At 37.6% G+C, this 21,883-nt stretch overlaps 2 protein-coding genes across 3 annotated transcripts; one reads left to right on the top strand and one right to left on the bottom strand.

Annotated features, from left to right (window-relative positions):
* Positions 1-4,633: 4,633 nt before the first annotated feature.
* Positions 4,634-21,618, top strand: LOC147874384 (uncharacterized). Its single transcript, XM_087345561.1, has 4 exons — positions 4,634-4,786; positions 6,224-6,560; positions 17,306-17,549; positions 19,311-21,618. The coding sequence occupies exons 2-4, from the start codon at positions 6,225-6,227 to the stop codon at positions 19,424-19,426; spliced, it is 696 nt and encodes a 231-aa protein (XP_087201687.1). The 5' UTR covers positions 4,634-4,786; position 6,224; the 3' UTR covers positions 19,427-21,618.
* Positions 16,791-21,430, bottom strand: LOC147874385 (ferric reductase 1-like). 2 transcript variants are annotated; one of them, XM_087345583.1, is made up of 3 exons: positions 21,301-21,430; positions 20,052-20,213; positions 16,791-17,261 (listed from the first exon to the last, which is right to left on the bottom strand). In XM_087345583.1, exons 1-3 carry the CDS (start codon positions 21,334-21,336, stop codon positions 17,250-17,252), a joined length of 210 nt encoding a protein of 69 aa, XP_087201709.1. In that variant the 5' UTR covers positions 21,337-21,430; the 3' UTR covers positions 16,791-17,249. The 2 variants fall into 2 exon arrangements, with proteins under 2 accessions (XP_087201709.1, XP_087201707.1); XM_087345581.1 differs by lacking the exon at positions 16,791-17,261 and adding an exon at positions 17,692-18,390.
* Positions 21,619-21,883: the final 265 nt, after the last annotated feature.

Here is a 21,883-nt window from a genome sequence, read left to right as displayed (position 1 = left end):
GAAGACATCTAGAAGTATTACTGTGTCGGGTCGAGGTTTAATACATTGTATATATCGGAAATGAAACTAATCAAATCTTATGTATTTTCGTCCGCTGAATTCGGAAATGACAATAAAAAAGGTTAGTTCGCGATTTGAAGATATTTTGTACTTTGTAAAATATCAACAATAAATTCGTCCATATGATATGCAAAAGTTTAAAAATTTTCGTCTACGTTATAGACGTTGTCTTTTGGCCTTTCTTCTGTATTTTACCTCAGGGGCATCTCTTACCACCGACCAGAAGTAATCAGCTTTCATTGATGCTCTCCATTTCCCCTGATAACGCCTTTCAAGAGTGGAAATATCTTGGTGAAATCGTTCGTCATGTTCGTCACTAACCGATCCAAGATTATTAAGGAAAACGTCCAAGTGAGAGTTGAGGAAATGCATTTTAAGAGATATATTGCACCCCATCTTACTGTATGCTTTCAACAATTTGTCTAATAGTTCCTTATAGTTTAGGGCCCTGTTATTTCCAAGAAATTTCCTAACAACTGACTTGAATGATTCCCAAGCAATTTTCTACTCCCCCGTCAAAATGTCGACAAAATATTCATCAACAATCAGGCTTCTTATTTGGGGGGACCTACGAAAACTCCTTCTTTGATTTTAGCTTAACTTAGTCGGGGAAACTCGTGAAAGAGGCACCTAAAGGCTTCTCCATTTCGATCCATTCCTTTTACAAAATTTTTCATCAGACAGGAGTGGAGTCGTTTACATGGTTAAGCGGTTCCCGCCACACCAGGGGCACAGCGAAGGGCTCAGATTGCATTTCTCCTTTTAGCCACTCACGTAGATTTGTAAAACACCTCGGACAGCAAATATGGGGTGCTCGTGCCCTGTCCGTGCCACCCACTTTGCAACCAAAATAAAGGTGGTTCGCTCTCTTAACGATGGGGGTCGAGTTTGGTTTTTGTGATTTAAAAGTCACTTCTCCACAGATATAACAAAAGTTGTTAGGATTATTGACACATCTACGCGACATTTTGTATATTTCAGTGTTACAAATTTCTCATTTAAGTACTCACAACGACGTTTTTGCTGTTTACTACATAAGAATTCTAAGACGAAGTGAAACACAAACTCCGCAACCCACAAAACACTAGTTTGCCAAACAGAACCACAAGGACAACTGAACCAATTTATTAAACATCCCTTGACTAGACCTGCAGGAAATAACAGAACCTTCTCCACCCTTGTACAGGCTGTTTCTGAAGTAAGCAGTCCGTTACAAATCTGAAAATTACGAAAATTGAGCGAAACAGCTTGGTATGAATATCTTCGAAATGCGAAACAATCATACAAAATGAATGTCATTCTCGTGTTTAGCAGCTCAAAATTAGTAAAAATGGGTTAGTTTCATCACCGATATATTTTGGCTGTTATAGCTTAGTAATAAAACGGAATGAGAGTCTAATTTGTAAAGTTTATTACTTTGTCAATCAATGCAATTCTTGGGCATAAATGATTTTATGGGTGAATTGTTACGGAACAAATAAACGATATACGACCGCAAGATTAGTGCTGTTTCATGTCGTGCAAGTCGCAACGTGACACCGAATCAGTGCATATTCGGGTGACCAGTCACCACATGTGTCCCCCGTTGTGAAAATAAAGATTTCCATTGGACGATTTGAACCTTGGAACTCTTAGGTCGGAAGCTAGTTGCTAACCGCAGAATATGTTGTACAAAACAAAGTTGTCAGTGGAACCATGGTTCCGGAGAATTAGACGTAAATACGTCTATACGGAAAGGAAGTTTATATATAGGCTTTATTCTAAATATTTCCTTTATACATGCTTTACAAGTGAGATAAGTTTGATTAAGACATTGATTATTCAAGTTCAATTTTTTATTTTTATTTGTAGTGTTCTGTCTGCCGACAGGTCCATATGAACAGGATCCTTCCATCCTTTTCTTGGACTGGGACCTGTTCATATACGTTCTTGGCAGATGATCCAGAAGTGGTTTGCCATTGCCTTCTTCTGTGTTGTGAATGGAGTAATTGTTGGGATGCCACGGAGAAACCGGGGAAGCCCCCGGAGGAAAACTCCGTGTTGCCTAGACCACGGCCTTGCCCAACACAAGTTACGCTTAAAATGGGTGTGTGGTAGCTGAATGTAATGTAAAGTAATGTAAGGTAATAAAATGAAATGTTTTATAAGTAACAATAATGCCGAGTAAACAGATGACGTTTCCAAGGTAACATAACAATGCAGTTACACTTTTTCGTTTCACTTTTTGCCGAATGACACTGACCCTTCCATATAGACATATTTACGTCAAAAAATTATTTCCCATCTTCTGACGTAAATACGTCTATATGGAAGGGTCAGTGTCATTCCGCAAAAAAGTGACAGGAAAATGTGTAAGATCCGATAACAATGGTTACCTGGGGAACGTCGTCTTTACTCGGCATTGTTGTTACCTAGAAAACTTAACCATACATTTCATTACATTACATTCAGCTACCACAGACCCATCTTAAGCGTAACTAATTCAAGTTAAATAAGCAAAGTCTTAATCAAACTTTACTCAATTGTAAAGCGGGTATAAAGGAAATATTTAGAATAAAGCAAATATGTAAACTTCCTTTCCGTATAGACGTATTTACGTCAAATTCTCCGGAACCATGGTTCCACTGTCAATTATTTTGTTCTGATTGATTGGTTTGAATACAGCTAATTTGGAACGCCGAAGTCGTCTCCTTCCCTATCCTTTCCTTCTTTTTTTTCAAGGATCCGACAGCTTAATGTTTGATCGTTAAACGTTTTCCTTGAACTATTAAATCTGAATAACAAACTGTCACGAACCCACTTGAGATAACATGCAGCCATAATAAGAAATGTTACTAATTGAACCACATACATTGTATATATCGGAAATGAAACTAATCAAATCTTATGTATTTTCGTCCGATAAATTCGAAAATGACAATAAAAAAACTTAGTTAGTTCGCGATTTGAAGATATTTTGTACTTTGTAAAATATCAACAATAAATTCGTCCATATGATATGCAAAAGTTTAAAAATTTTCGTCTACTTTATAGACGTTGTCTTTTGGCCTTTCTTCTGTTTTTTACCTCAGGGGCATCTCTTACCACCGACCAGAAGTAATCAGCTGTCGTTTATGCGCTCCATTTCCCCTGATAAGGACTTTCAAGTGTGGAAATATCTTGGTGAAATTGTTCGCCATGTTCATTATTAACCGATGCAAGATTATCAGTCGAAATGTTCAAATTAGAGTTGAGGAAATGCATTTTAAGAGATATATTGCACCCCATCTTACTGTATGCTTTCAACAATTTGTCTAATAGTTCCTTATAGTTTAGGGCCCTGTTATTTCCAAGAAAATTCCTAACAAGTGACTTGAAGGATTCCCATGCAATTTTCTACTCCCCCGTCAAAATGTCGACAAAATATTCATCAACAATCAGGCTTCTTATTTGGGGGAACCTACGAAAACTCCATCTTTGATTTTAGCTTCTTTTAGTCAGGGAAATTTGTGAAAGAGGCACCTAAAGGCTTCTCCATTTCGATCCATTCCTTTTACAAAATTTTTCATCAGACCCAATTTAATGTGCAAGTGGTTCACGGACAATATTTTTATGGGGCAAAGGACGAATGGCTGGGGGGGTGTTTGGATAGATGAAAGCATGTTTTTTCTTAATGTTTATGCCGATGACAGGAGTGGAGTCGTTTACATGGTTAAGCGGTTCCCGCCACACCAGGGGCACAGCGAAGGGCTCAGATTGCATTTCTCCTTTTAGCCACTCGCGTAGATTTGTAGAACACCTCGGACAGCAAATATGGGGTGCTCGTGCCCTGTCCGTGCCACCCACTTTGCAACCAAAATAAAGGTGATTCGCTCTTTTAACGATGGGGGTCGAGTTTGGTTTTTGTGATTTAAAAGTCACTTCTCCACAGATATAACAAAAGTTGTTAGGATTATTGACACATCTACGCGACATTTTGTATATTTCAGTGTTACAAATTTCTCATTTAAGTACTCACAACGACGTTTTTGCTGTTTACTACATAAGAATTCTAAGACGAAATGAAACACAAACTCCGCAACCCACAAAACACTTGTTTGCCAAACAGAACCACAAGGACAACTGAACCAATTTATTAAACATCCCTTGACTAGACCTGCAGGAAATAACAAAACCTGCTCCACCCTTGTACAGGCTGTTTCTGAAGTAAGTAGTCCGTTACAAATCTGAAAATTACGAAAATTGAGCGAAACAGCTTGGTATGAAAATCTTCGAAATGCGAAACAATCATACAAAATGAATGTCATTCTCGTGTTTAGCAGCTCAAAATTAGTAAAAATGGGTTAGTTTCATCACCGATATATTTTGGCTGTTATAGCTTAGTAATAAAACGGAATGAAAGTCGAATTTGTAAAGTTTATTACTTTGTCAATCAATGCAATTCTTGGGCATAAATGATTTTATGGGTGAATTGTTACGGAACAAATAAACGATATACGACCGCAAGATTAGTGCTGTTTCATGTCGTGCAAGTCGCAACTTGACACCGATTCAGTGCATATTCTGGTGACCAGTCACCACGTGTGTCCCCCCGTTGTGGAAATAAAGATTTCCATCGGACGAATGTAACATAAAAGAAAAAAAGACTGTGTAACCATAAAAGTTAGGACTTTCTTAAGTCAAGTGCTCAATGCAAATGGTGGATTAGTGTAGTGAGAATTCACGAGAGCAGAAGGCGATTTGTTACGTATGTACTGCAATTTCTTTGTCCTATTTAGTGTAAGTCTGTGTTTGTTCTTTACTCCCTGGTGAAGAATCTGAAGGGCGTAAGTTGTAATCTCAGCACTTTCAAAGATTTTGAAAGAATGATATTAAATCTTAGGGTGTATGTAACCGCTCATCAATGACTTTACTGGTTTATTTTAATATTATACTTGTAAGAAATCCAACTTTTATGTGCTATGTCATGAAGTTTTGTATTAGCCACTCATTGTCCTGCTTTCGTTTGTTAGTTTATGATTCCTTTGTATTTCATTTATATTCTGTAATATTGTAAGCTTGGGATCGGAAATGGCCAGTCGATTCTAGGCGGTATAGCGGGACCTGAGGTTCGTGGGAACGCAGAGTTTTGGGAATTTATCAGCCTTTGAATTCTTCTGTGCAGGAATTATCTGTTTTTAGCCTAAGTGGGTTTTGCCGCGCGTTAGCGATGGCCTTTAGAATAAGAATGTGGCAGAGATCCTGATCGTCCTTGTTTAAAGGAAGAAACCACGACGTTTCGGAAACTGGCCCTGGTTCCGTCTTCAGGTTAGAGGTACCTACTCAGTTGGGTCTCCATCACTGAAGACGGAAAAAGAGCCACTATCCGAAACGTACCCCCAAAGTTGTTGGTGTATAATTCAAGTTATACATAGTATATAATCTACATCCAAAATAAATTAAATAATTTACTGATTGTTCAGTATTATTATAAAATAATATATATATTTTTTAAATTTCGCGTACCCCCTAAATTGTCTTCGCGTTCCCCAGGTTGAAACCACTGCTGTAAAATATCTATTTTCTGTACTGTTTTGCCTAACGGTGTTGTACATGCGTAATGCGACATTCATTTGTATCAGCATCTCAGACACTTTAAATGAAAGGGAAATATAAGGAAGAAAGTTATTCTGTAAAATGCACTTCCACTCCAATAAACATCACCGTCAAACATAACTCACCACATACTGCATGCCATGTATAAGCCTTCAAAAAGGGTCCTACCATTAGACACCCTGAGAATGGCAGCTGAATTATTTGCCGAAACGTTTGGATAATTCTTAGCATTTCACGTGACCCATCCTCGAAAATCGAAGTTACAAAAAAACTCTCCTTTGTTGTTTTCCCCACACGTATCTTGTCCTTAATCTTCCAGTGCTTCGATATTTTTATTTCGAATATAATTTTTGATACCATTTGTGTGGTTTTATGCAATTTATCGATAGAGTTTCATCATTGTTCATCCTCTGAAACAAATCAATCAACAAACCAATCATTGAAATTTTAGTCTGTAAGTAAAACAAGGTACTTTTCACTAAATATTAAAATAAACCAATGGCTACTTTCCTACGAATATGTTTTGATTTTGTGATTTTTCTTTGCTTTCAATCATTTCCGGCCTTCTGATTGAATTATTTTGTTACAGAATGACAGTTTTATCATTCCTTCCATTCCTGCTGCTGACATTTGCATTGGTGACATTATGTAATGGCTCAGAAGACTACCTAGCTAAATATCTAAGAAGATTTTGTCAAACTTTATCTCTACATTACTATGGTATACCTCAATATGCTGTGACTGCCAGCCAACTTACCGATCCTCCCGATGCGAAACTAAAGGTTATGTTGACATCAACTACAGGAATACCTATCAGGGGTTTTGTAATGCAAGCACGCAAGTCAGAAGATAGTGACTCTGCATTTGGCAAGTTCTTTGATGTACCATCCTACAACGAGTATGTCACCTGTGGAAGTATCCAAAATGTGAGTATATTAATGTTTCTGTGATGAATATTTAACGTTCATGAATACAAAAATAGAACAACAAAATTGCACTAAACAACTTGGCATCTACTGGGAAGAAAACAGGAATTAACTCAAATGACCCTTATCAGGTGAGATTTCAGGTTCCCACAGTGCCAGATATGAAGATGGCTGTATTCTGGAATGTTGGTCAGTATTAGACTAGATTGCACAGTATCCCAGAAGACAGTCATCTTCAATATTTATCAACTTAGATTCTTGGTTCTGTCGTCACACTGCATTTGGTACCCTAACCAATAAATGACGTTGACTGTAGCGTCGTAAGCATGTCTGATTCTGTAACCAGAACTGGATGTCTTAAGTTGTTTGGTATCATATCTGGTTCAGTCTGATGGCCTGTACAAAGTGGAAACATCTTAGAAAGAAGAAGAAGGAAACCTGAGGCACTGTGCAGACTGCAGAGAGCTAATTGCATTTCATGTCCTAACCAGTACATGGTGCGGTAACCTATTTGGTAAAGGTTATGGATGGACTGCAGAGTTCCGTGTTATTTGGTACTCTAACTGGTGCTAAAGTGTTGGTACTCGCATGTAGTAGCCCATGCTAAATTATGATAATTCTTTTAAACAAAATATGTTTGTGTAAGTTTAGCGCATGGAAATTTGTCTGCACAGTGGATTATAAATTCTGTGCACAAACTAGTGACACTGACTACTGCAGAATGATTTGAGAAATGAAGTTCAAACTTACTCCCAGTAAACAGATTTAAATAAACTTTTGATCAAATTCAGATGTAGTTTCAATGTACAAGCAAATTAATGAATGTGGCACAGACTACTATTTGTAGGTAATTTGTGACCTATTTAAAAGGATACTAATTAATGAACACATTATTGTGCAACACAAGTTTACTAAATTAATAACACGCAATTTATGCTGCTTTCATGATTCTCAGGACACTCTTATACATACAGAATGGTCAGTACGATACAGCCTGGAGTTTAAGTGGGAATCAATACAACATTATGAGGGTCCCGTAATATTTGTGTAACTGGAATACATCAATAGCATATATTTAAATTAGATAATTGTTTTCTTTTGGGGACGGAATGAACACATCCCTCTACAACATGTAACCTTGTAGAAGTTGATCAACATTTCTATGAGGACCTCTGAAATGGTGGTCAACTTCTACAAGACTATGTAGTTCAAGGTTTCACCTAAATTTGATTTATTTCACTTGATGTCATTAACAGAACCAATTGTCAGCCGTGCCATATTAGCACCTTTAAAGGGTTGTAAAATTCTGCGTGCTGTAGAGGAGAGTCATTATTGTGGATCTGATAGTTGCTTACCTGATCAAGGAATTTTCTTCCTTTTATGAAAACCAAAGATGCATTATTGTGTTTACATCACATCCTAGTTCTTTGACATCTACTTTAATATTTGACCATCTGTACCTTGGTCTACCAACTGATATGTTTCTCTCCTGCTTTCTAACCAATATTTTGTATGCATTTTTAAACTTCCACGTGTTTGCTACATTTCTGATGCTTCACTCTACTTGCCCACTTTAATAATTTTTGATTAAGACAACAAATTATGATGCTCATTATTACAAATTTTTGCCAAACTTTTCAGCTAAAATATTTTGCTGAGTACCCTGTTCCCATACAACCTTAATTTATGTTCTTCCTTTAGAGTGTGAGACACAAGTTTGAGAAAATTAAGAAACGTAAGGCATTTTGATCTTCAGATTTTAGACAATAGACAGGAAGATGAAAGATTCTGACAGTGGCATTACCCAAATATAGTGTGCTTTTAATTTCTTTTTGATGTGGTATAGTTTCATTACCGTTGTTCTCAAATAATGCATTACATTTGCATAACTCAAAACTGTTAATGCGAGAATTAGAGGCAACCCTATAGAATGGTTATTATATGATAAAGTTTAATGCATGACTTTCAACTCAATAAATACACTTGTTTCAGAATAAGGGATCTGAAACCATTAAATTTTATTGAATTAAGAAATTTGCATCTGATTTTGAAAATTGTCCATAATATAATGTAAAAAAAATTTTAAGACTACAAAATCATAACATTAAAACTATGTGTTGTATACGGAAAAAAAGTATCCTTATATAATAACAAGCTAATAAGCTTGGACAAGGCACAATACATGGAATAACTGAGAGGTTCATGGGATCACCATAAAAGAAAAAGTATAAGCGCCAAGAAATGTCTAAACATGATTCAGCAATACCCAATAAGAATCCATAGAACATATAAAAACTGGGTACAGTGGTCTAACACTAAGAATATATAAAAAATAATAATAATGTAGTTAATCAAATCCGTCAATTTGAGTGAGAAAAAATATTTTAAAGAATTAGATATACCATGGTAAATTCCTGTATGTTCTTGGAACAGTGTTAAATGTCAACGACATCACCGCCTATAAACCCATCATACACATCAGACCAGATATTACACATTTAGAGAAGAGATGGAAAACTTCATACTTAATTGACATCTCAGTACCAAATATACTTAATATACAAAAAGGTACAAAAAATAATAGAGAATCATATGCATTCAGCAGAAGAAATTCAGAATATTTGCTGAAAAGATTATTGTGATGCCAGTCATCATTTCTTTGACTTAAGTCATCTTCCAGCATAGAACATCTATAATTAAATACAGAGGTGCACATTCTGTTATAGAAGTCAGACAACTACAGTAGTCTGCAGATTTTTAATTATTTATAACTGGAATACGCATATGCAATTGTTTGACCCAGATATGTTAATTATATTTAATTATCAGTATAAAATTTATAAAATAAGCGTGCAATGACAGTAACAATGAAAAGAATATTGATAACAAGACTAAGTTGTTGTTATTCATATTATTTAGTGTGGTTTGTTGGTAACACTGTATTTCTTAATATGTAGTGCTACTGTCGCGCAAGACTACTCCACTTTCTGGGAAGGTGTGAAGTCTGCCCCTCTATGGATCACCAAAGCGCAGTGGGCAATAGTTCAGAGTCAACTGTCACCCCACCTCCAGTTCCTAAGACTCCATGCAAATCATGTTTCATAAACTTACACAGTACAAGGTACAATTAAAGACACTTTCATGTCATAGGCAATTATTTTTTGTAATTATTGAATGTGTCATTGAGATTCTTACAAAATTATTTTGTGGCGTTCTAGTTTCTCAGAAGTTTAGTTTCTTTCTAAAGACATTTTCAGATGTTGGAAGTCCAAAAATATTATCACAGGTGATATTTGGAGTTTGGCCTCTGTGCCGTAACGCCACACCATACGACCTTCATTGTTACAAGCAGATATAATTATAGCAACTGAATTCTGTGGTTTCAGGTGTGGAAGATAATTATACCAATTGAAAGTGCTTAGTATATCTGAGAATTGCTTTGTAAGATAGTAAATCAAATTATTCACATTTCTTTTTATCACAATACGTTTGACAGTTTTGTGTTAATATCTTCAGGGAATGCATTACCTCTCCTAACCCATTCATATGACTTGCCTTATGAGACTGAAACATAATGGCAACTGTTTCTCCTTTTTATGGGATAAACCCATTGCTTGGCGCTGCGTTGGTTGGAGACATTTTCAATTTAAGTTTGCCACTTTTCTTGTTTTTACACCAATATTGGTGGTTGACAAAATGTGGCGCTAGCAGGGTTTGAGTGCCCTTTATAGCTTTGTATGAAATAATATTATAAAATCTGATGTTCAGGACTGTGTTAATAAGGTTGGGAGTATTTTAGGATAAACAATCTTTGAACTTTATATAGCATCATTGAATAATTTAAACAATAAAGAGTACTGTTATGTAAATACTATTTAAGATTGTGGATATGCTGACAGTGACCAGTTATGGGCTGTACATAGGTATAATTCACTGTCTGTTTCTTGCACAGGCTTGCACAGCTTTATTATTATTATTATTTATTATTGACTGCAAATGGGTTTATACCCGGTGGCAGTGTCCTACAATAACTTACAAAACAATGAGACAGAACAGAACAATGAGATACATCAACACAATGAGACAGAACAAAACAATAAACAAAAGGACACAACAAAAACAATAAGACACAATAAACAATGAGATACATCAACACAAAGACAGAACAAAACAATAAACAAAAGGACACAACAAAAACAATATGACACCCAAACAATGGGATACATCAACACAATGAGACACAACAAAACAATAAACAAAGGACACAACAAAAACAATAAGACACAATAAACAATGAGATACATCAACACAGAGACAGAACAAAACAATAAACAAAAGGACACAACAAAAACAATATGACACACAAACAATGGGATACATCAACACAATGAGACACAACAAAACAATAAACAAAGGACACAACAAAAACCATAAGACACAACATACAATGAGATACATCAACACAGAGACAGAACAAAACAATAAAAAAGGACACAACAAAAACAACACATCCCACTCAAAATCAACCAACTCATAAATTACAAAACCATCCAACCTCAAGTACTTAACTTAAAAAAAAGAACTTAATACCACCTAGACATAAGACAATAACTGTAATGTATTACAAACGTCATGAACTGATGCACTCACACAACAATACAATGAGACACAACAATACAACATACCACACTCAAAATAAAACATCTGACACACAATAAAAAAACACACATCCACTAATTAATCACAATACTTAAGAGTGGAATATAAAGTCCGCTCTCAGTACATGAAAATTTTATCCCAAAGAACTACAGCCCTTCATCACTTGGAGACTAAGACACTTCACTTCACTTATCACCATTTATTCCCAACTTAATAACCCTTAGCTTGTAACTACTTTTCTGACCCTCTTTCTAAAGGTGCCTAATTTACAGGGGAAAGACTCTAGCACGCCTGGAGGTAATTGGTTCCAGCTTCTTATGGTCCTATTTACAAAGGAATATTTGCCTACATCCGTTCTTTGTTTCCTAGTCCTAATTTTCCGAGTATGATCGTCCCTGCCCAGGTAGCATGGCTTTAATAATCTATCCTCTATCATTTTCCAAGCCCGGCCCCCCGTGTATGCTTTGAAAAGGGCGCACATTCGGGCTATCAATCTACGCTGTGCCAATGTTTCCCAACCAGATTCGTTCGTGAAATTAGCAAATTTAGCCGCTCTCTTCTGCACCCGATTTAGTGCTCTTACCTGTCCTTCCCTGTAAGGGTCCCAACACACAGCTCCATATTCAAGTATCGGTCTCACTAGCGACGTATAAGCTAAACGTTTCGTATTGTTATTTCCCTTTTTTAGTATACGCATTACGAAATGGAGAGCCTTCCATGCTTTAATTAGTGTATAATTCACATGATCTGCCCAGCTCAGATCACTGCGAATAAGTATTCCTAAGTACTTAAAGCTATTTGCCTCTGGAATTAATTGATCCCCAAAAAAGTAACTCAGCTTATCCTTCACCCTAGCTCTATTGAAGCTGACTGCTTTACTTTTACCTGGATTTATCTTCATTTCATTTTCTACCGCCCATTCCCATAATCTATTCATATCTGTCTGTAACTTATCAATGTCACTACTATCCATTATTTTCCTGTATACTATACAATCATCAGCGAAAAGCCGTATATTTGAATCAATGTTTTTCCAAATATCATTAACATAAGCTAGGAATAGCAAGGGACCTAATACGCTCCCTTGCGGCACTCCTGACGTTACCCTGACTTCATGAGATAGCTGTCCTTCCACTCTTACTCTTTGCGAACGTCCTAAGAGAAATTCCTTTACCCATAACACTACCCTCAAGTCCACACCGGTTGCAGCAATTTTTGTAATCAGCCTATCGTGTGGGACTAAATCGAATGCCTTTGAGAAATCTATTATAACCGCATCAGTCCTGATTCCCTCGTCCAATGAATCAGCAACATCTTGACAAACCGTGACTACTTGACTTTCGCATGAGTACCCTGGTCTAAACCCATGTTGACCCTCATATAACCACTCACTCCTTTCCCAGACTTGCCTTAGATACCCTGCTATAACGTGCTCCATTTGCTTGCAAACCACCGAGGTTAAACTGACCGGTCTATAGTTCCCAATCTTGCCACTTGCCACTTGCTACTCAGACTTCATGGGGCATTGATGATTGGAGCTTGGATTGGTGCTGCAGGCAGTGGAATTTTGCTAGCGCGTTACTTTAAGCAGACCTGGGCTGGAAGCCGGAATTGTGGAAAAGATCAGTGGTTTGCTGTAAGTTGTTCGTTGTAGTATCAGGTCCAGATGTTGGGAACATTTGATTCTAGTCTTGATGCCTGTCTGGTGTTGGGTCTTCAGGATCTTTGTTTTTGTATCCAGTTGAATTTGTTTAGATTTGACACACTTCGGCTTTTCGTTTGATAATTTTTTCTATATATTTTTGATTTTATATATTTGTTTTTGGTGGAGTTTTCACATTAATTAATAAGTTTAATTTAAAATAATTTACCTTCATTATGTGCTACGTTTACCTATACTCCCTACAAATAGCAGATGGATCCGTTCTTAAGAAATCAAAAAGTGACATCCCTTTTTTATTAACAATTTTTGGTATTGGTTTCTGAATTAAGATTTGCGTGCAATGACATCAGAGGAGTGATTTTGTTCAAAAGGCAGTTTGCATGATGTTATACCGCATAGTCTGGTAAAAGTGTGCCAACATTTCAGATAAACTTGCTGCCTCTATCTTCAGAGTGATGGAGCAGCAAACCCTTTCTGAAACATCAGTAAACTTCTACCTGAGTACATGTTGCAAGAATCCAGAAGACAGCCTGCTTCATATTTGGTGTGTGAAAACACAAAATCTCACTTAATTCACTTATGTTTAATATGAAGCAGGGTGATTTGAATTTTATATTTATCACCTATAAGAGAAGACAGTTTACCATATATAAGTGATCTTTATCAGTGACTTATTAACCAGTTAGTTTTCCAGTTGGTTTGTGACACATGTCTGTGCACCAGTAATTGGGCTGCTAGCTTGCCCAGCTTATTGTTGATGTAGTACAATGAACAACAAGGATAAGCCTTTAGCTGTTACAAGGAGTAAGATTAGTGTTTTCTGATTTTTACTGCTTACAGCTGTCAGTGATGTAACAAACCAGAATGTTTTTGGGAGTTTTACATGAAATTCATCACATTTCCTTACTGTGAACAACTTAAGTACCTACCTAATTAGTTCTCTGGTACATAGTCTTCCTTCAAATATTTCAGTTTCTCAGTTGGTCAAGAAATGTTTCTTATCTGTAGTGTAGCATTCTGGTGTGTTATGTTGAATCTTGGCTTTTACGCCCATCACTTTTAACACACTCTGTTCATCTGAATAACATTTTTTGAACCATTGTGGCCATCATCGGTTTCAATTCCCTGCTTCTGTGTCATTGCACTATGAATCTTCTCCACAATTGTCCAGAAATAATAACTTTATACTAAAACATTAATAAATTTATTAATTCATTTAAAATTTAAAATTCTAAAATGATTAACAAAATGTTTTTAATTGTTTTTAGCACAGCCTGGTAAGTATCAGTGTATTTTCTCTGAGTTGTTTGTTTTATGGCGTGTTGTTGTGAAATGATGGGTGTATCAGTGACCACTTTAGTTTGAAACATTTTGTTAAAGGGAACAGACAGTGAACAGAGTGTGAAAAGCGACTGGCAGAAAAACCAAGAAATGTTTTTATTTTATGGAACAAAGAATATCACCACATTGAAAGAGCATGCCATTTGAACCAACCCTCATTTCATTCCACACCTTCACACTGAATCTTGTGGTCAAATGTCTACCTGGAGACAACTATCCTGACTGAGATTTGTTGTTGTTTTAACTACTTCCAAACAAATGCTGGTACAATGCATAAAATGTGCCACAGTCACTTCCTTTCATATTTTTCCAAATCATTGTTCACTTATCCCAGCATATTTCAGCAGATTACCACAGCCTATTTCTTTAGGCAGTTTTGGTTTAAATTAAAGTCTGGCCATTTTTCCATTGCAAATGTTTATGTAAGGAGTTAAATGTATCTTCTGAGTGTGCTGGCACTCCCGCATGTGCATATGTCTTAATTTGTTTTCAGCTTCAGCAAGGTGCTAACTTGTCCATATCCTACATTTTGATCAAGGGATTTATAGCAAAAACCAGCCAAGTCACATTTCATGGCATAGTTCCCCAATTGGAATATTTCTTCTTTGTAAGATTTAGGGTTTTCTCACCGGTGAGTATGAAGATATCTGTAGTCAGGGTTGATGTGCTGTGTAGACTGACATAGCGCAGGAACCCAGAAGACAGAAATCTTCATACGTCTTCTTCTCTGTTCATTTGGACAACATACCAGTCAGATGCGTGACTCTGGATATTGGATCTTCCGTCATATCACAGCTAAGTAACATAGACTACCCATTGGCTATACATAGATTCAATTGGAATACTTCTTCTTTGTAAGATTTAAGGTTTTCACACCGGTGAGTATGAAGATTTCTGTCTTCTGGTTTGCTGCGCTGTGTAGTCTGGTCGATGTTAACCAACGTTTCAGAGGTCATACTGCCTCCATAATCAGGGCGATGAGTATGAAGATTTCTGTCTTCTGGGTTGTTACGCTGTGTAGTCTGGTCGATATTAACCAACGTTTCAGAGGTCATACTGCCTCCGTCATCAGTACGAGATTTGGGGTTTTCACAGCGGTGAGTTTGAAGACTTCTGTCTTATGGGTTGTTGCGCTGTGTAGTCTGGTCGATGTTTACCGACGTTTCAGAGGTCATACTGCCTCCGTCATCAGGGCGATGAGTATGAAGATTTCTGTCTTCTGGGTTGTTGCGCTGTGTAGTCTAGTCGATGTTTACCGACGTTTCAGAGGTCATACTTCCTCCATCATCGGGGCGATGAGTATGAAGATTTCTGTCTTCTGGGTTGTTGCGCTGTGTAGTCTGGTCGATGTTTAACAACTTTCAGAGGTCATACTTCCTCCATCATCGGGGCTATGAGTATGAAGATTTCTGTCTTCTGGGTAGTTGCGCTGTGTAGTCTGGTCGATGTTTACCAACTTTCAGAGGTCATACTGCCTCCGTCATCAGGGCGATGAGTATGAAGATTTCTGTCTTTTGGGCTCTTGCGCTGTGTAGTCTGGTCGATGTTTACCAACGTTTCAGAGGTCATACTGCCTCCGTCATCAGGGCGACGAATATGAAGATTTCTGTCTTCTGGGTTGTTGCGCTGTGTAGTCTGGTCGATGTTTACCAACTTTCAGAGGTCATACTGCCTCCGTCATCAGGGCGATGAGTATGAAGATTTCTGTCTTCCGGGTTGTTGCGCTGTGTAGTCTGGTCGATGGTTACCGACGTTTCAGAGGTCATACTGCCTCCGTCATCAGGGCGATGAGTATGAAGATTTCTGTATTTTGGGTTGTTGCGCTGTGTATTCTGACCAACGCAGCAACGCAGCAACCCAGAATACAGAAATCTTCTTACGTCTTCTTCTCTGTTCATTTCAGATGCGTGACTCTGGATATTGGACATTCTGTCATATCACAGATATATGACATATTCTACCCATTGGTTGTGCATAGATACAAATGGATTTGAGGGAAGAGATTTTCACATTTTGTAGGAAATATCACTGCATGTCAGCAAGCTTCTAACACTTTGGTTTTCAAGTTCAAGTACAGATATTAGCAGGTCACAGAGACTATCTGCCACCAAATTTATACTTGTACAAAATTTAGTGAACAAAATCAAAATAACATAACTGCACTCATTGCAAGTATTTTAAGGACAAATCTCATAATCCAGAAATTATAAATAATTCATAAATCCCCAATTTGATTAATACCTATTCTGCAACAGTCTGTGTAGTGAAGTGCATGTATTTTGTGAGTGGTGCAACAGCACTCTGAAAGAATTGCCACCTGTAAAGTACAAAGTTCATTGTCATTATTTTACCTTACATTTCCTTCACCTCCTGTATTACTTTTGAGCAATCCCAACTGTAGGTAAATCCTTGTGATATCTCATTTGCTGTGTTGCTTGAGGCAAGAATATTTGCAAGTTGCGATCCAAGCAGTGGACCTACAAGCCCTACATCCTTCTTGCCTTCATTCAATATTGTTTGTATAGTTTGTGTTCAATGTGCAAATTTAACATATACGTAGGTCATGTCCCAAATTCTATATTTTACATTTTTATCTCTTTCAAGTTCTTTTACAATGAGAATCTGAGCATGGTGCAGCTTGATTAGGTACAATGTGTTGCTCTAAAAGCTGAGTTATTAGCAGCATTGTTAAATAAACCACAAGTAAAACATACCTTCATACCTTATCACTGTAAGTTCGTTGTACTATTATCATTCCATCTAGGTCCCCAAGTGATCTCTTTCTATCAGATATTCTGTAACTATTTCTCATTTCCAATGTGCCCGTTACATATACTGAGCTTGTAATTATATGAACCCAAATTTTGGTAGTCATTTTTCCTCCAAACTAAACTTAATGGTTATGTTGCCACGACTCAGTTCTTCTAGAATTAAGTAGTGATTTTTCTCTGCTCTGGATGTAGCCTGTACACTTCCGTAACTTGATTTCCATGCAATGTGCTGTGTGAAGATGAGATTGGAAATATCTAAAGGAAGATCTGGAAATAGTCAAATTCAAAGAATATTGTGAATTTCATTTCAGTGGCATCGAATGTTCATGTTGTTGACATGGGGACTGACAGTGGCTGCCTTCGTTCTGATCTTCCTCGAATTGAAAGACTGGTCTGCCGAGGACAATCCACATGCAATTCTTGGATGTGCAACAACAGCACAAGCATTTGTGCAACCATTTGGAGCAGCTTTCCGACCACATCCCGATTCAAGACGCCGACCCACGTTCGACTGGCTGCATTGGCTTGTTGGCAATGTGGCACATATTCTTGGCAGTAAGTACAAGACTCTTATTTGATCCAAAAATAAATGTTGTTAGTTGGTGCAATAGCGAATCTAGGAAACTTTGCATGTTGGATGGGAACAATCTGCATGATTGTTTATTTGTCAATTGGTAGAATGATTTGTGAATGATAAATTGAAAAGAATTTGGAAGGAAGTGATTATGGTCTGTTTTAAGGTACTATCCTGACATTTGACTGGAGGGACTGAGAAAAATCATGAGAGGCCTTTGAATGATCTGAGATATGAATGTGACGCAGGACTAATATTCAGTCATGATGTTTGGTAATAATTTGAACATTATCAAGCTTTATTGGCTGTTGATCATGGCTTATGCACAGTCGAGCTGGCTGTTTGATACAGTGCTATACAATGAACACCAGAGTCCTGTAATATGGAACTCCAAATCCCATATTCTCATATTAAAAATGTTAATTGAGATAGAGATGTACATTATATTCACAAGCATACTAACTGACAGAGTATAAATATGATCTTGCAGTTGTTTACTAAGTTGTTAATCAACTTATTCTGGTAAATATTTTTGTTCACTTCAAAGATACTATTTTCTGCTTGTATTAGTAATGCAGGTAGGCCCCGCTTTACAACGCTTCATGTTACGCTGTTTTACATTAACGCCCTTTTAAAATAATGAAAAATTAAGAAAATAAAATAAAATAGGAAAACTCAAGCGTAAATGCAGCACAAGAAGTGGGTACCTAGACGGTGCTAATGTCGGCGTCAGTTGCTTTGTCCTCGTCTGCCAGACTTCGTCTTTAATTTTGATGAAACGGGACAGTACTGGAAGATGATGCAAGGTAGGACGTACATAACCTATGAAGAGAGGTTGCCCCTGGTTTTAAGGCTTCAAAAGATCGACTTACATTACTTCTGGGTGGTATTGCATCAGACACGTTAAAGCCGATGTTGGTGCACCATTCAGAGAATCAACGTAAAATGAGGGGCACTGTGAAGACTCTACTTCCTGTTCTCTGGCGCTCTAATAAGAAGGCCCATCCCATTATTGCCGACCCATTACGCCACTGTCAGAGTACATCAACAAGGGACCAGACAGTGGTGTATTTTATTCTATCCAAAAATATTATTTACTGCTCATAATTATAAAATAACCACAAATATTTAATATAAAAACACTTATTTTAAATCTTACGGTTCAATTTTAGTACTGAAGGAACCTATCTCATTTAAACACAATGTAATTCCTCCTCAATTTACGTCGCTTCAGCTAACGACCCTGAGGAGGTGCAACGTAACCCTGGCAAAAATCGGGTCCCACCTGTATATATGTATTTAATATTGTTTCTTTATTTTAATTTCTTTCTGCAACTGTTATGTGCTGAGTCCACAAGTGGCACAACACGACACAAAATTCCATTGAACTGAGTATTCTGAGATCATTCCCCACTCTAAGCAAAGTCTCTCTGGGCCCATGTTTACGTCCTTTCGTCACATCTCAAGGAATTCTGGTTGTTTATCTGATAATTCAAGGTCAGAACCAACTCCCGGTTATTTAAATTTCTAAAAAAAATGGGCACACACGCATTCATATCTGAAATTCTCTCTTAATATATACGATATTTCTCTTATTCCTGATTATGAATATAACCTATTCTATGTGTACTCTTGCTTCAAAGCTAAATTAATATTGTAATGTAAATCATGAAACATTTGAGTCCAAGCGGACAAATTTTGGACATGTTATAGTCCTAAGATAACTGTCTTCTGGGTTGCAGCACTGTCCGGTCTGGTAGAAGTTTGCCAATGCTTCACTGGTCCTTGCTGCCTCAATCATCACCAACCTGATGACGTCAGGCAATTGTCAAAAGAATTTTGTTGGTTGGTTCTCTAAGGTTTGAACCCAGAGAGGAAGGGGCCGTTAAGGCTGAAGGTCTCTGTGGCTTGGAGGGGAGATCACTTCAGCTGATGGTCTCCGTGATCGGGGGTGGCGGGCAGTGTCCCTATTAAGTTATACCCCGGCATTCGCCTTACAACGGAGGAAACGCTCGGAAAACATCGGTCAGGGTACCTGTTCACTTTGCGACCAAAATTACCCCTTTTATACTGCAAGCTCTCTTATGCTTGGATAGTCAAATTTTCCCAAAAGGAAATGTAACATCAACTCCTATTGGTGTGGCTCCACGTTCAGTTCGAAGGACCTCCCCTTTCGCACCGATCCTCAGGATCTCTGCCACATTCTTATTCTAAAGGCCATCGCTAACGCATGGCAAAACCCACTTAGGCTAGAAACAGATAATTCCTACACAGAAGAATTCCAAGGCTGATAAATTCCCAAAACTCTGCGTTCCCACGAACCTCAGGTCCCGCTATACCGCCTAGAACCGAAGTGTGTCAAATCCAAACAAATTCAACTGAATACAAAAACAAAGATCCTGAAGACCCAACACCAGACAGGCATCAAGACTAGAATCAAATGTTCCCAACATCTGGACCTGATACTACAACGAACAACTTACAGCAAACCACTGATCTTTTCCACAATTCCGGCTTCCAGCCGAGGTCTGCTTAAAGTAACGCGCTAGCAAAATTCCAATGCCTGCAGCACCAATCCAAGCTCCAATCATGAATGCCCCATGAAGTCTGAGTAGCAAGTGGCAAGATCCGACAGCTGTGCAAGCCTGTGCAAGAAACAAAGAGACAGTGAATTATACCTATGTACAGCCCATAACTGGTCACTGTCAGCATATCCACAATCTTAAATAGTATTTACATAACAGTACTCTTTATTGTTTAAATTATTCATTGATGCTATATAAAGTTCAAAGATTGTTTATCCTACGGGCTGGACGACCGGGGTTCGATCCCCGACGGGGGCAGAGGATTTTTCCTCTAGCCTTTGCGTCCAGACCGGCTCTGGGGCCCACCCAGCCTCCTATACAATGGGTACCGGGGTCCTTCCCGGGGGTAAAGCCGGCCGGGGCGTGATGCTGACCACTCACCCCCATCTAGTGCCGAGGTCAAGGAAGAGAGGAGCTATACCTCCTCTCACCCCAAACGCCTACATGGCGTATAGTGGGACAAACTTTACTTTTTACTCCCAACCTTATTAACACAGTCCTAAACATCAAATTTTATAATATTATTTCATACAAAGTTATAAAGGGGCACTCAAACCCTGCTAGCGCCACATTTTGTCAACCACCAATATTGGTGTCAAAACAAGAAAAGTGGCAAACTTAAATTGAAAATGTCTCCAACCAACGCAGCGCCAAGCAATGGGTTTATCCCATAAAAAGGAGAAACAGTTTCCATTATGTTTCAGTCTCATAAGGCAAGTCATATGAATGGGTTAGGAGAGGTAATGCATTCCCTGAAGATATTAACACAAAACTGTCAAACTTATTGTGATAAAAAGAAATGTGAATAATTTGATTTACTATCTTACAAAGCAGTTCTCTGATATACTAAGCACTTTCAATTGGTATAATTATCTTCCACACTGGAAACCAGAGAATTCAGATGCTATAATTATATCTGCTTGTAACAATGAAGGTCGTATGGTGTGGCGTTATGGCACAGAGGCCACACTCCAAATATCACCTGTGATAATATTTTTGGACTTCCAACATCTGAAAATGTCTTTAGAAAGAAACTAAACTTCTGAGAAACTAGAACGCCACAAAATAATTTTGTAAGAATCTCAATGACACATTCAATAATTACAAAAAATAATTGCCTATGACATGAAAGTGTCTTTAATTGTACCTTGTACTGTGTAAGTTTATGAAACATGATTTGCATGGAGTCGTAGGAACTGGAGGTGGGGTGACAGTTGACTCTGAACTATTGCCCACTGCGCGTTTGGTAATCCATAGAGGGGCAGACTTCACACCTTCCCAGAAAGTGGAGTAGTCTTGCGCGACAGTAGCACTACATATTAAGAAATACAGTGTTACCAACAAACCACACTAAATAATATGAATAACAACAACTTAGTCTTGTTATCAATATTCTTTTCATTGTTACTGTCATTGCACGCTTATTTTATAAATTTTATACTGATAATTAAATATAATTAACATATCTGGGTCAAACAATTGCATATGCATATTCCAGTTATAAATAATTAAAAACAAGAAATGACGTCATCAAGAATGTCAACTTATATTTATTTATACTCGGCATTGTTGTGGAACACAACAATGCCGAGTAAACAAATAATGCTTCACTACAAAAACTATCAAGCCGGTCGCATGATCTCTGCTCCAGAAGCAGCACGTCGCATTCTTGAATATTGAATGACAGTTGGCCTAAAACATCAGGAAAGTGAAAGAAAACGTTATCAACT

This window comes from Zootermopsis nevadensis, unplaced genomic scaffold (assembly GCF_977971745.1).
Source record: "Zootermopsis nevadensis isolate Lab colony 2312 unplaced genomic scaffold, Znev_1.0 Znev_ptg000009l, whole genome shotgun sequence".
NCBI lineage: Eukaryota > Metazoa > Arthropoda > Insecta > Blattodea > Termopsidae > Zootermopsis > Zootermopsis nevadensis.
The sequence above is the reverse complement of the archived record's forward strand: the minus strand, read 5'-3'. Positions and strand labels throughout refer to the sequence as shown.